Source organism: Aythya ferina (assembly GCF_964211825.1).
Source record: "Aythya ferina genome assembly, chromosome: 4".
NCBI lineage: Eukaryota > Metazoa > Chordata > Aves > Anseriformes > Anatidae > Aythya > Aythya ferina.
The window spans coordinates 72,506,526-72,521,831 of NC_140300.1; the positions used below are offsets into that span (position 1 = coordinate 72,506,526).

The following is a 15,306-nucleotide window of genomic DNA, read 5'->3' on the forward strand; positions in this document are numbered from 1 at the left end:
ACAGTTATGAAATAACAACTTAGAAACCACCACATTGCACAGGAAGTCAACAAGATGAATCTCAGCATTTAAACTTCACCTACTGTGAGAGCTTGGAGCAATTTGCAACCGTACAGCACGGGCAACTTGGTATTCAATAAAATAAATCTACAAGCTTGTGAATTGCTTCCATTTTACAGAGGAGTGATTTGTTATCATTTAGGAAGGAACAAATCTTAATGGCTTGAGATGTTAATATTTTAACAGACTAAGAGCCTACCTCTGAGCTCATTTTCACTCTAAAATATTTGTCAAATGTAGAAATACATTATGGACAACAAATTATATGCTGCTTTTCACAAACCTTCTTAAAGTTAATTTCACTTCTAATCATAAAATGTCTAAAGTAGAAAAGGGCCCTGTAATGGCATGCTGTGCACCTAGCTTAATGCGAGCTCCGTCAGAATTAATAGCAAAAAAATACCTTGTAATTTACTTCAGAGAATAGTCATTTTTTATGGGGATTATTATCTAGACGTATTCATAACTGGTTGTTTCATGATGATCAAAGCTTTTAGGGGCTGAGGCACAGGCTAGCTTTGATATCAGAGGTTGACCCTCTCATGACACGTGGCTCACTGTCACTGTCTTAATTTTTACAGAACCTGTAATTGGCTAAAACTTAAACTTTTGTTCAAAAAGGTGCAAAAATTAAAATTCTACTTGCCATGCTAATTGCTTTTTCAAACACCACTTACTTGACAAATGCTTATAAGCAACATAGATCTAATGCTGTACTCAGCCTCCACTGCACAGCTGAGACACAAGCAATGAACTTATTTGAAACTGTACTCACAGACAGGCCCTGTCCAATTCCAGTCCTTGAAATGCAAGGTTCTACACTTACATATACTGACATGGATGGAAGGGTCCTCACTTTACTCACTTCAAGAGACCAAGGTGCAGTTGTAAATGTCATCCTGACTAGTCATATTTGAAAATACCAGTATGATGCCCATTCCTTGTCTAATGCTACTGAAAGAATCCTACAAAGTTGAAGATATACAGGATAAGAGCTATCAAAAAAAAAAAAAAAAAACACCCAAAAAAACCAAATCCAAGGCAATTTAGAGAACCAGCACAAAGTTGGAATAGGTTGGATTTGGTTCACTATTGCCTTTGTTGATTTTCCAGAAATTGCCCTCTGTTGCCCTCAGATTTGAGGTTTCTGAGGTTGCCATTCAATCAAAATACTGCAACATTCTCACTCAGGAGAAGAGTGAGGGCTAATTTCTCAGAAGTCTTTCAGAGGTGCAAGCCCACAGCAGTCAATGGAGCTATACTTGCTCATGCCCTGCCTGCATCTGCTCAGGGAGTCGGGGGCACTCAGTTCCAGTGAAGCAAAGCCTCAGAAGCTCAGCCTACTTTAGACAGAGAACAGCACCTTATACTTGCTCACTGAACAGGGCATTAGAGGGACTTATATATAGCCTCAAGTCCATGGGAACTTCACTCTCAGGAGGACTACAGTATTCTGTTCATAAGAAGGAAATGAGCAAGGTAAAAGGAAATCTGATAAAAAAACAACTCCAGTTTGTAATGTCTTAGTGCTTTTCATACCAACTCAGAATTGGCTCAAGAAATGGCCAGTTAAGCAGGTTGTCTGCCTCACTCGTCACATTTGAAACAATATCTTTACACACTCTAAACTTAGAGAAACAATTCTCGTTTTGAATTTCCAAATGCATGTTTAGCCTTTATGATTCATTTAAAGAAGCACAATGTACTACCTTAAAACCTGTCTAAAACCTTGAAGCTTCACAACTAACCCTACTTTGTATGACATTTATTGCTTTTTAGTGAGCCTAATTTTCTCATCGTTTTTAAGTTCTGCCTGCTTGGAACATATGCTGCTTTGGAAGGGCACTAAGGGAATAATTCTACAGCAATAAGTCTGATTAATTCTGCATGCATTAGTCATATCAAGGACTTCCTACTTAAAGGCTAATTATAATTCAAGTCAGCATGGTACCTACTTTTGAGGATTAGAATAAAAACACTTGTTGTAATGAGCACCTCATTTTTAATTCTTTGCGATGACTGATCTGCTAAATTATTAGAGTCTGGCCCCAAACTGTTTTCTTTAGAAAAAAGTTAGATTACAAGTCTAAGGAATTATTTGTTGCTGCTATTAAAAGTAAAGAACTTTATTGTGTGCAATCATTTCTGACCAACTAAAATTGTATATTTGAAGTGCAGAAATAATTTTGTGCCTGATAAAATACTTTATTTCCAAATGCAACAAAATATAGGGCTTTCAGATTATTCAGTTGCATTCAAACTTTGGATTTGGATTGATTTTTTGTAAGCAGAAAGAAAAATTGAACTATATAATAAAGCAGATCCCGTGAAATAGATCTTTACAAGCTTAATCTTACAACTAGTAATAACTTTAGGGCAAATAGCATCCTGTATTTCAGTTACTTATGCTTTAGACTTTTCCAAGAAAGAAAATAAGAGCTTTCATGATTTGGAGGATATAGTTTCTGATGGATTAATAAGAACTGCATATATCCCAAAGAATGCCCAAGTAAATACTCCTGACACATGCATACCATCCAATGTTAATGATTTCATTTTCTGGCCTTGATTCTCGTAATTAAGTCTGGAAAATTACATGTCTACCCTATGCAAGCGATTACTGCCACATCATACAGAAACTGGAGTGAACAATGCTAGATGTGTAGCTACTTGCATACAAATACATATTCATATATGCAGTTCCACTCTGGAAAATAAATACTCAAAGTTAGTGGCACAACTGTATATATTTTTTTTTTTTTTCCCCAAAAAAATAAATCTACCCATGTATGGAGCTACCTTTGAAAGCCAGGCTTCCAAGTGCAGGTACTAAATCCTATTTTTAGGCTCTTTCCCATTTTTACCCAAAGCATGCATCATTACATTCCACTTTTCAGTATTTAACCAACATTGTTTGTCCTGCACGTTGTTTTTTCTACTCATACAACCCACTCTTGAGAACACTTTATATGAGTGATGGAAGGCTGGAAATTAGTTGACATTTGAATATTTCAATATATGTATCAGCTAAGGAAAGTACATATCAGGGTATTTTCAATAGAGCTGAGTTTCCAGTAGAATTCCCACAATTTTCAACTGCTGTAATTAACGTGTTCAGTACATCTCCACTCCTAGGATTCAGAAATGGCTATCACAAGGTCAATTGGCCTCTTCCAGCTCCCACATTCAGGCTAGAAGGTTCTGATTATGGCAATCTATAAGATAAAATGAATTGAAGACTAAGCAAGACTAAGCCCCAGAAATAATGGAAAGAGAGGCATAAGGTTTCGTGGTAACATTCATTGACAATGAAGAAAAACAGGAAGAAGAATAGAAATACAGATCCTCTACAAAAAGAAAATGAAATAAACCCCTAAACATTAGGGAAGCTCAGACTTCCTAGAAACTCCTGGGGTAAAAGGGAAGTTTGAAGAACTTTTATATGTGTGGTGAATGGCATTGACCCCAAAATTAAACATCTGAAACGGACATTTACTTTAGATTTCATTTTGCTACCAGATGCTGAAAGGAAAAGCAAGAACACTTGAGCTTCAACAACACAGTCACTTTCTTTTCTTAAGAGTTTAAATGGCTTTAGGAGACAAACTTCTATGCACCCAGCTTCAAAATTCTGTCTTTCTTTTTCTCTGGAAGTCTTCTTTTGTATCAGAAGCCACTGGATGAAAGGAGTATCAATTCTACTAGAACTTAAAAAAAAAAAAAAAAAAAAAAGTTCTATGGAGTAGCAAGTTCTGCAGTCTTCCCATGGAATTAGGAAAGTCAAAGGATGAGCTCTTTGCATATGAAGAAGTAAAAATAAATAAATAAATAAATTCATTCATTAAAGTACAGAACAAATCAAAATAAGAACCGCTTTTGTTTTCATAAAAAAAAAAAAATCAAATTCCATATTCTTATCCAAGAATATTCCCACATACTTATCCAAGGTTCTACTGAAAACAGCTACAGTGCCAGTTAAGTCAGTCTGAAGTACAAAAAGATAAAAATGGCTGCATACTGGCAAGTCTATGGAATCAGTCAATTTTGCAAGATTTGAAAGCGCAGGAAACTTTCCCCACATCACAAAAGCAGAAGGACTAGGAAGGCTTTCTTTTCTTGTGCCAAATCATTCAACAGTTTTCTTGAACACTACAGAATAAAAGCTCAGTTGCGGTCATGAGCTTTGCTTCGGTATTGTTTTAAAAATGGAGGGGAGAGAAATCCCAGAAATGCTGATGAAAACCCAGAAATGCTGCACAAAATGCTGTTATTGAGAAAATTTTGTGTCTTGTTGAAGTTGAGGATTGCACTGACAAATTCCAGAAAATGCAAGACAATGGATTTGAGAGACGTCTGATGGTACAAATAATATGGGTATGCATTATTTCCATTACAGTAAGGCAGTACTGCTATGTACGTATCATCCCATAGAATTATGAGATAAAACAGGTATATGAAGTTTGTGTTTCATTGAAAGTATTCTGCATCTACGTGGCGTCAGTTGGGGGATATCAGAGCCATGAGTTAATATTCTGTGTTTAGGTGCCTTACTCACTTCCCAAATGACATGGTGGAACACATTCAGAGGCTCATTAAGTTTCCAGCCATTCCTAAACGGCAACAGGTGCTTGAGAAACACTTCTCCAGCATGTCACAGACAGCTTCATCACTGTCTTGGAAATAACTGACTGCACTTGTGTTTCCTCCATGGCACCAACTGACAATGTTGAGAGAAAGAAAAAGAACAGGAAGAACTCCCAAAACATCCGCATGGGCACAGTGAATGAGTCTAGAAAAATAATTAACAACAACCCCGCTGCATACTCTGAATTCAGGTATGATACTTGCATGTCCATCCCGTATTGCAGTCCATTCAGGCCCCGATATCATGTTAAACCAAGGTCTAACAGATTTCTGGGAACATATACTGATTAATTAATAGAAATGGCATTACAAGAAGTTGAAACTTTCCAGTGATTAATATTTATTAATCCTTTAAGTAGCCTGACTATGCCTTCAGGGATACTGGAATGGATGCCTTGGGAATTTTCTTCAGCCATGAAAAGAAAGATGAGATTTAGCTGGAAAGATATGGTTCTCTGACTGCCGTGGTATTAATGTTTTTACAGGCTGGTTTAACATTTGTAAGGAGTGCTATCTATGTGTATAGTTACCTAAAGCATTTCATATTGCAGCCTGCCACTGTAGAGAGATTAACTCACAAGAAAGCAAATTTGTAGTTTAACTCATAGCTTTAGGAGAAGAAAAGAAGACTTCAATTCCTTTCATGATAGTTATAGGATGAATACCTAACACCAGAAGAACTACATACAAGAGTTCCCTGTGCATAGAACACCCCAGTGTCTTGCTCATCTTTTCTCTACATAGAAGGACTATAAAGATACTAAAGGAAATTCTTTGAAAATTAAACAACTTGGAGTCCTCTCTTGGCTCTTTCTCCTGTGTCTTGAAGGATTCTGTATGCATCGGTTTGTCAGAATCTAACAATTCCATAGCATTTAAGAACATGAAAACTCTCTAAACATGATCCTCAGACAGCTAGCTTGTTCACTCAAAATCACTTGATAGTGTATAACAAATGGGGGAAAAAAAATGTTCACTATTTATTTACTTAATTTCCAGGCAAATAAATCAATGAATAAATTGTCCCCATTCCCTAGCTTCTTGGCTGGGGAGCAGAGGTTTAGGCTAAACCCATTCACCTACAGGTGAATGCACTTCAGAAGCACTTGCCACCTAGGGCAAGTTCAAAACTGCTTGAGCAGAAAACAAACAGAAAGTGCTAATTTCTAGAACATCATAGGAAGACACAGACTTTGAGAACATCCTGTAATAACTCCAATTATAGAGGACTGAAGAAAGACAAAAAAGTGCAGTAATGTATTTTAGCTGCAAGGGACCTCAACAGACAATTTTGTAGAAGACTTTTCATTCCATGTTTTGCCTTTTTGGTGAATCTGAAAGCCACTCTTTTGAGCCGTTCTTATCATCAACGACAACAACAACAACCAAAAATAACAGCAATGATATTCCCAGATCAGAAATTTAAACTTTTGTAATTTCCTTGCTGATGATATTTGTGGACATGCATGGTCTGTACGAACATGGAATCCACACAGACCTGCCATAATACAACCCCAGCTGGTTTTGGCAAGTGCTCCCAGGATGCTGGCATTGACCTCCAGCTGAGCTACCTCTTTGCTCACTATTAAATCAAACAGACCATGGATTTCTGTCAAAGCTGTTTATGAAAACAGAATTTCATTACATGAAGGACTCAGCTCCTACGTGATCTTCATCAGTCAATGTGGGTTTCTTTCCTGCAGAAAATGAATGACCTCCCTGGGAACTACATTTTCAGGTATGATAACATACAAATAATAATAAGTGCTTTAATAAGCACTTTCAATTTTTCCCATAATTCACTAGCAACAGAGAAAGGACATTATGCTTGAATGGTGTGGCGATTCACAAGTCCCTTGAGAAAACCACTGTACGTGTTACATTCCTTGAGATAATCCTGAATCCTACCAAAATGGACAAGAGCTTGGCCTTTGGTTTATCCCCCTTTTTACTGGAGAAGTGTTATAAACTACCTACTGAGATATGCACAAGCCCACACTGGAATGCAAAGAGAAAATTTCAGAGATTTTCTTCTCTGAAAGAAGAATCTTTACCACAATCTAACAAGCACTCACTCAGGATGTAAATCCAGTCACTTCGTGCAGCATTATAGGTTTACAGTTCAAACTGTGCAAGTGTCTGCAACTCCCTGTGCAACCACTTATGCTAGAGCTAAATCAACCACGTCTTTTGGATCAACTTACCTAAAGATCCCAGACAAACTGGAAGCCAGGAGCTAAACCAGGTATTACGTCAGGGTCTGTAGCTAATACTGAATAGAATCTTATTAAAACATTTTGACTTGTCAGTGGAGATCACTACTGTGTAATGGAGCACAGAGTATTCTTGTTGACAGAGTCAGTTCTCTACAGCCTGTGTGTAATGAATGCAGTTTTCTGGCTGGAGGCTTAGTAAATTCAGTAAGTCTACTGCTACAGGAAAGTACCCATCAAAATGGAAACCGAGTAAAACTTTGTGACAATGACAATGTCACAAATAACAAGTCTCTTCCATTGTACAGAAATATAAAAGCTATTATATATATATGTTTATATGTGTATATATATATATATATATATATATTTAAGCAGCGGAATCTTTATTTCCTAGATGGGCAATGGTCTACTTCTCATTTTAATATAAGATATTGTTTGATTCCTTAAACAATTATTCAGTGCAAAACCTGCCTGTGACAATCCTCAGTTCAGTACCAGAGACTCAGAAGGTGATAACAGTACAAGCACAATAAGTTCACTTTAACAAAATCCTTGCAGTCCCGCCCCTCTTTGTGATGACCCCTAAATACAACAGAGACTACAGTTTATTTACCTTTATCCCAGGGAGTCCAGGAAGCCCAGGAAGACCTGGTTCACCCTACACAGGAAAATTGCATAATATTACAGACATTATTTAGTTATGGTCACTATCCAGCGAACACCTCTGTATATTCTGCAGCAAGATAAAAGAGCATAGATGACTGCTAATCATTTCAGGCAGGGCTGATATTCTGATATTTTCAAAATGAATGATTTAATGTGACTGTCCTAATGTACATTTAGGAACAAAAATATCTTCTGGGAACCTCTGATGCTATGATAACACCCACATCTAAAATCCATGTCAGAAAAAAAAAATCCCCCCCCAAAAAAACCTCACACACAAAAATGAATTCTCGTTAGCCTTCACCAAAGGAGAGGAAAACAAGCAGCACTGGTTTATTTTACACACTGCCATTTAAGTTCCATACTTACAACAGATGTTTAATTCTGTTCCATTTTCAACTCTGAGATAGATATAGTGCTGCATAACTATCTGATTTAGCTAGAAAGTAATTCAGGTTTAAATTGTGCAATTCAAGCAGGACTGCCTAATTACAACTGCACCATCATTTTTATAGACCTATCTGCTGCATCATTTCAGTGCTTGGTATTTATCTCTGAATATATACGGTGTCATGAAGGATAGCAGGAATATAACCTTCTACAGCTTTACCCAGAAATGCCTTACTTATTTAAAATTGCAATAAAATGACCTATAATACAGCATTTGCAAGGGTAAATTGTTAACAAGAATAGAAATCTGAATGCATTTATTTTGAAATGAAGTTGATATTAGTCTAAGACAAGAAAGCCTACTACAACATTCTCACACATGGGGATTTTGAGGTATCAGCTAAATAGAAAGATGTTGTCTAGGGAAATAAAAATGATGAACAACAACAAAAAAGATAGCAATAACATGTGAAGAAAACATTATTTTAAAGGCTGTAGACTTTATTTTATTACATATGTGGATTCAAACCAGTACATTGGATCTCAATATTCCCTGAACTTTCTAGAAGCTCATGTCTGAACTCTGAAGCCAACTTTTACCTTTATAACAAGTTGAACTATATTCCAGATTTTGTACACTCTTGAGCTTTACAGAAATCCAGATTTCTGCTCTGTGGTTTGGGCTGATTCATACAGATTTTGCTATTAAAACATTTCGTATGTGTGTATACACATACATATATACTTCCATGTATTCACTCATCTATACAGATATGTATGCATGTATATACTCAAAAAAAAAAAAACAAAAAAAAAAAACCCACATGCATACAGATGTTCCTCAGACTACAGTACCCCAAAACACTTTGAGGCAATAATATTAACCAGACTTGAAGCACTAATAATAAAATTACATTCTGCCACAAAAAACACTGCTGAAAAACACAATAGAGGGTCTGCAAATTGTTTTACCAAATGGAGTAATTTTTACATGTTATAGCCGGATCTGATAACACCTTCTTTGTCCATTTCAGTCACTCCAACATTTTCAGTATTCATACTGCCTAAAAGCACAGGGAAGAATGCAGTCTGAAAATATTAACTATAAAATGAGATGAAAGAGTGGACTCTAGCTCTTGGTTTATTGCCTAACACTTTCTAAAGCAGGAAATGGGTTGTCACTTTTGCAAAAGAATAATCCATTAAACAGTCTCCATTACACTCAATCCTGACAAAATGCTAGCTACAAAACCTCTCTTCATCTTTCACTTTCTTACCTGAGTAGCCATACATGTCACACAGCTAATATGACCTACCCTCATCCAACTGTGAAGCACTAAGTTTCACTTCTAAGCTCAGCATTTGAATAATTAGAACTGATAAATCTATTAATATTGCTGCAGTAGGTCACTGTTTAGTCTTGGGACAGAGCTAACCCCTAGGGAACCACATGTAACAAGCAGAGAGGATCCAGCAAGGCCACTTCAACTTCACAGTACTCTAAACCAATTAAGATGCCCCTCAAATATGGAAAGAATGTAGAACAATGAAACCATTAACGCTTCATTAAAATTAGTATCGTAGATGATGCATAACATTTTATTTTCTGGACCTTTCATAATACAAAATATGTGAGTATGATTAAAGAGAACAATGATATTTGAAGAAGCAGAGGCTGTACACTAACTCCACCTCATAATGTTAGGGTTGGCAGGGCAGGTTGTTCTATCGCCTCTGCAATACAACATATGGCACACAACAGCCTTGTCAGGCCATTCAGACACCATCACACCTCATCTCATGTAAATAATGTTCAGGTGGACAGCTCAATATATATCTGTTCTTAGAAGATGGATCAGGAGTAACTGGAAGAAGAGGAAGAAGTAATATATAAAGAAGGAAGATCCAGGAAGGAAATAGGAATGGAGCACGGTAGGGGATGAAGAAGAGAGGCGATGTAGGGGGCACAGACATACGTCTGTTTGAGAAAAGGCTACCCCCAGCCTCTGGTGGGGTGAGCAAGTTCCTGCTGAACAGGGGCAGGATGGCAGATGTGGGACACCTGGCTGGACGAGGCACTCTGAGAGAGCGTATTATGGGAGCTGCTGTGTATTATGGGAGCTCCCTGGCTGGGCACAGGGAGGTGGCATATTGGGAGTTTGTGAGGTGATGTGGAAAGAATGCATTAAGCCCCCTTTGGTGCGAACAACAAGCTGAGACTATACAAAGTCTGAACTGCATGCCTCTCACTTATCTATATTACATAAACGAGATCAAACCTGAGTGCCTGGGGACTGAGATGCAGGAGCCTGCTGATAAATCACTGCTGCTTTTACCTCCATGGCAGCCAGCTAATGAGAAGATGAATCTCAACAGGCTCTTAAGTGCATTTTCTAGTTTATTACCCAAGCAGAGCACAGAGTGCAGAACGCACACGCTTAATGATTCCACAGATTAGATAGCTTTAAACTAGTATGATTACTTTCTCTAATTAAAACTGCATTTTACTAAAGAACTGCATTTGCAACCATAATAGTCTTTGTTTAGTCTGTTATAATTGATGACAATTAATATTTCTCAAACAAAAAGACTCTACTTCTCATTTTACATTAATGTATGTTCAGGGGTTTTGCTTAGTCACGTAAAGGCCCTGAGTATTAGAAACAGCTGTACTGTCATTCACCATATAGAATTTTAGCTCTTGGCTGGCTGGCTGGCTGGAATACCTGCTCACTCAACCTTCAGCTGGGCTTTGCTCCACTCTGGCAGCAGTGGGTGATTTTCAGTTATAAGACGCAAGAACGGTGCTGAAGGCTCCAGAGGGAAACAAGTACTGCAAAGCAAAAATCTGGTTCCCTCATTGTCTCTTCTCTTTGCCCTTTCACCATTTCTCCCAGCAGGACCTGCCTCCTACTCTCCTGAAAGGCAGCCGAAGGCACAGCATTCACTATGTTTGATGGACTGTAGATTCAAAGGGGAAATTCCCCAGCTTCATAGGGCCTCATGCAGCACAGAGTCAATACAGCTCCTGCTGGATCTTTACTTGCAAAAAGATAAAATAAAATAAAATAACCAGCCTTGGCTACATGGCACCCAGGGGAATTTCTTCCTCAGGAAGGAAGAATGAAGCAGCATTAGCCATTGCATATCTCTGATAGTTTGATTCCTCTTACAAGTACATGGAAAAGGGATTCTAGTCAGCATTTATTTTCTTCTTAATGAGATGTAATAATGTCCCATAATCTGAAGGTTAATATTCAGTCAAACATGCAAGGTTAACTTGTGATCATTCAAGTAGCAGAGCCATTCTTTGTTAGTCTCACCAGCTGCAATTGCGTAAGCTTTCAATACAAGAAGTGCTCTGTCACTAGAAGAGGAAGCGGGTTATTCTAATATTGCCTTTCATGCTAATTAGTATCATTCCTGTGCTTTTTAAAATACAAAATGACCATATAAAAAAACAATTGTACAAGTCTTGGGCTGTTAAATTGTAAAGCCTTGGGATTATCCTAGTAGAGGTAAATGTCACTGGTAACATCTGCATAACAAGTTTTATCACAAATCTGACAGTGAAGAAAAAAAGACACAAGAATTTCCAATTTATACCTTTTGTCCAGGTCGCCCAGATTCACCAGGTTCACCCTAAAAGAAAAGATATGAAAGGCATGAAATCTGACAAAATGAATTAAAAATAAGGTTGGGGAAAATCATAACATTAATGGTACCTGAAACAGTTGTGACAGTACAAAGTAACACAGACCAGCCACCCCACTTCTTCCCGTGCAACTGCTTTAAACATTAAATTACCTTAATTCCTGCAGCAGATGAACCAGGGTCACCCTGACAGAAAATCCACAAGAAACAATCATACTTATTACATATACATTTTTTTTTTTTTAAGGAAAGAGATACAGCAAAATATGCAAGGTTACAGCAAGATTATGTAGCAAAATAACTGTATAGCAAGAGTACCAATTTTCTGTGATGCTACATAGAAATTTATCCATTGAAATTAAATCAAAATGATTCAGAAAAGAAGCAGTATTATTTTAAAGAACATTTGGACAGAGTTAGTTTCAAACAGCACAATAATTAACCTCAAATTTCACAACCAGTAATGTAGATGCAATAACTGCAGATTTTGTATAAATGTGCTTCATAAAGCCAGGAGATGGAACATAGTTTGGCATTTCTAAATTGCTGGTATACATTAAAAATCATTTACTGCCATTTACAAAGCGTATAAGTGATCTTTTTGACCTGGTTCTGCAGACGGCAAGTATCAGGTCTCGACTGACAAAGCTTTTTGTGCTAATGAAGGTAAGCCTTGAAAAAACAGTGACCATCAGGACAGGTCATAGCTTAATTTCCACAGCTCTTCAGCCTATTTAAACTGATAGTTCAATGCAGTTAAGTGTTGTACATTACAGGATAAGATGGCTACAGTAATTTACGAATTCAGGAAAAAATTTTGTTCTGAAGAAACATCTTGCATTCAAAAAGAGTTCTCCTGTGTTATTGGACTTGATAGGCAGTGATACACACACAGTCAGAGAATTGGCAAGTGACCCAGTAGGGAAGATTTTAGCTCCCAGTTCATTTTGTGTAACTGCTACAGGATCCTTAAAATTATTGTGTACACATTTGCTGCATTTTTTTTCTTAAACGGCATGCCAAAAATATGGAAAAAGCTAAACTAAGGAAAAAATTTGCTAGTCAAAATACAGGCTGTTGAAGATGGCTAGATTGCTTTTTTTTGAAGAACTGCCTCATTATTTGTTACTCAAAATAAATTGGGATTGTTCATTGAAAATAACAGGTTGCTACACAGCAGCAACTGCAGGCTCCTCAACAGCCTGTTGGTGATTTACATAGGTAGAACAGGAGCCAGTAGTGTAATCCACTTTGAAGATGTTTAAGCAGAGTATCTATTCCTGGTGGTTCAGTGAAGCTGGAGGAAGCATTTTGGGAATGCCATAGTTTAAAATTTGTTTTAGGTATATATATATATTTTTAACAGTGTAATAAAATTAAATGGTACCATGTAACGTGTTCACTACTTTTTGAAGAAGAAAAATAGATTTCCTCTACACAGTTACCACAGTGCTCTCATGTGTGAAGAAAAAAAAAAAAAAAGTCAGTTTTATGAAGGGTTGATTCATGTCTGGAAACCTGAGCTGCCTCATCTTGACAGACATGCATGAGTGATACAGCTGATATCCCTTACAAGCATGTACAACTGCAAAGCTTCAAGGACTTTTTATAGCTATAAACTGGCAAAGCAACTGGTAAGAGACATTCACAAGTTAAACATTTTAAAGGATAATGATGGATATGGGGGAGATAAGAGTATTTATAAAGTATTTATAATCCACCTTCACATAAGAATGAAAATTAATATGGGATTAAAGAAAAATATACGGCACAGCATGTTCTCAGTTCTCTGATGAGTCAGACAGCTTAGAAATGAAGAAACTTTAGCAGGGGAACACGCACACACAAGAAAGATACTTGGTAATTTCCAGACGCCAAGGCTACAATAGAAAAGCAGGAATAAGAACTCAAGTCTGGCATTGGCACTGTCTTCAAAGTAGGACTACTCAGCGAAGTCGGTTTCCTTTTTAAATCACAGGTCAAGAAGTATGTACCCAAGCCTGTGTTTCTGAGATCTATTGGGCAGAAAGAAAACTTATACTAATTGCACAAATAGGAGCCAATTCCTAAAACCAAGTCTGAAACTGTTGCCACCTGACCTCTCTCACCATGCTAATAAATATTTAGTGTGAATATATAAATATTCACAGAAACATCACTTAATATTTTAAAGAAATGCTTTTACGTTTCTATGAATTAAATCTCTTAAACATGTGGCATGATAATTTAGTGTAATAGACTCTGCATTTACTTATATAAAATGTCTTGTTTACTGACCAAGGAAGGCACATACATGTAAGTGGTTGAACAGCTGAGAACTGAACCAGTACTAGCCTTATCTCATCTCTGAACAATACCTCCAGTAGTTCTCTTAAAAAGTTTATTTATGAATGGATACTTAGTAAGTCATGAACTCCTCTCTGCAGGTGTTCAGCTGGCAAAAACTGTCAATTTTCATCTGGTAGTGAAGTTCCATAATGGAACACATGCCCCAGACATTTCAGAGCTACCCAAATACAAGGCATAAGTTGTGTAGTAGGGAAAAAATATATCAGAAGACATGTGTAAGCCATAATGCGTTAATAAGGCTGGGCTATGAAATTTGCTGGGACTTGATTCCATCTGCTTCTTTTAAGACAACAAAAAAAGTATGGTTTTCTATGTTAAACTCTTGCCCCAGTAGAAAATAGCCAGAGGAAACACAAAGGGAATGCCACTGTGCTACTCTGATGCTCTGCATTATAGCAGAACAGTCCAGTAAATGTAACTCTTTGAGATGATCATGTCAACTGAAAAAACAAACTGAAAACAAGAAAGAAAAAGATATGCAGGGAAAAAAAAATCAAGGCTTTGTGAACATATTAATTAAATCTGGCTGTAATAGACATTCTTAGTTCCTCTATCACTAGCATGATTAATAATTGCTAGGCAAATTCATGCCTGAATTATATTCAATGATCATGTAGCAAAATCTTTCCCCTATGATGAACAGCAGGAAAGAACACAATCCTTGCTAAGCAGTGCAAATGTAATGTAATGACACCATGTTTAATTCTTGTTCCTATATTATCTGTCAAAATACATCCTTCTAAGCTCCCTAGCAAAGTGCTGTTTGCAGAGATATCTTTTGGAAACATTAAGCTGCAGCTCTCCTACAAGATCTGGATATTTTTTTGAGTGGCACTTTGCGTAGCAGGCAAGAAAAATGGGGAGAAAAAATGTTAACTAAGCCACAGTTTTGCGTATTCTGTCCTAAGAATTCACGCAGTGGATGCCAGCCCACCACTATTAGAGCAATGCACTCCATGCAAACAGCATGCACATGTATTTCCATGTCACCACACCACCTCTGAAACTTATAAAAATAGCTTGAGGAGATGGGAGACTTCTGTACTGTGAAGTCCAACAAATATATTGAAATTTCTTTAGATACTGAAGTATAGGAAATCTCCTGATGACCTACACTTTCCACAAGTTGATCCCAAACTGATTAAATACAGAAATGTTACAAAAAACTATACTCATGAAGAAAGGATCTCCCACTAGAAGAGCGAGACATATTTTTTTTTTTATTTTCATTAAACAAGGTCCCAAGCAAGGAGAAGCATGCACTGCAGACCACAGTGCATCACAGGCGTATTAACGGATAGGCTTACTCTCACAGTTGATAAAATAG

At 37.1% G+C, this 15,306-nt stretch overlaps 1 protein-coding gene across 2 annotated transcripts in view; it reads right to left on the reverse strand.

Annotated features, from left to right (window-relative positions):
• The window catches only part of COL25A1 (collagen type XXV alpha 1 chain), a 305,159-nt gene that overhangs the window by 42,452 nt on the left and 247,401 nt on the right, over positions 1–15,306 (reverse strand). For both annotated transcript variants that reach the window (XM_084517246.1, XM_084517245.1), the window contains 3 exons: positions 11,784–11,816; positions 11,583–11,618; positions 7,534–7,578 (listed from right to left, as the gene is read on the reverse strand). In XM_084517246.1, coding sequence (XP_084373372.1) covers positions 7,534–7,578; positions 11,583–11,618; positions 11,784–11,816 — 114 coding nt within the window. The remainder of the gene's footprint in view (positions 1–7,533; positions 7,579–11,582; positions 11,619–11,783; positions 11,817–15,306) is intronic.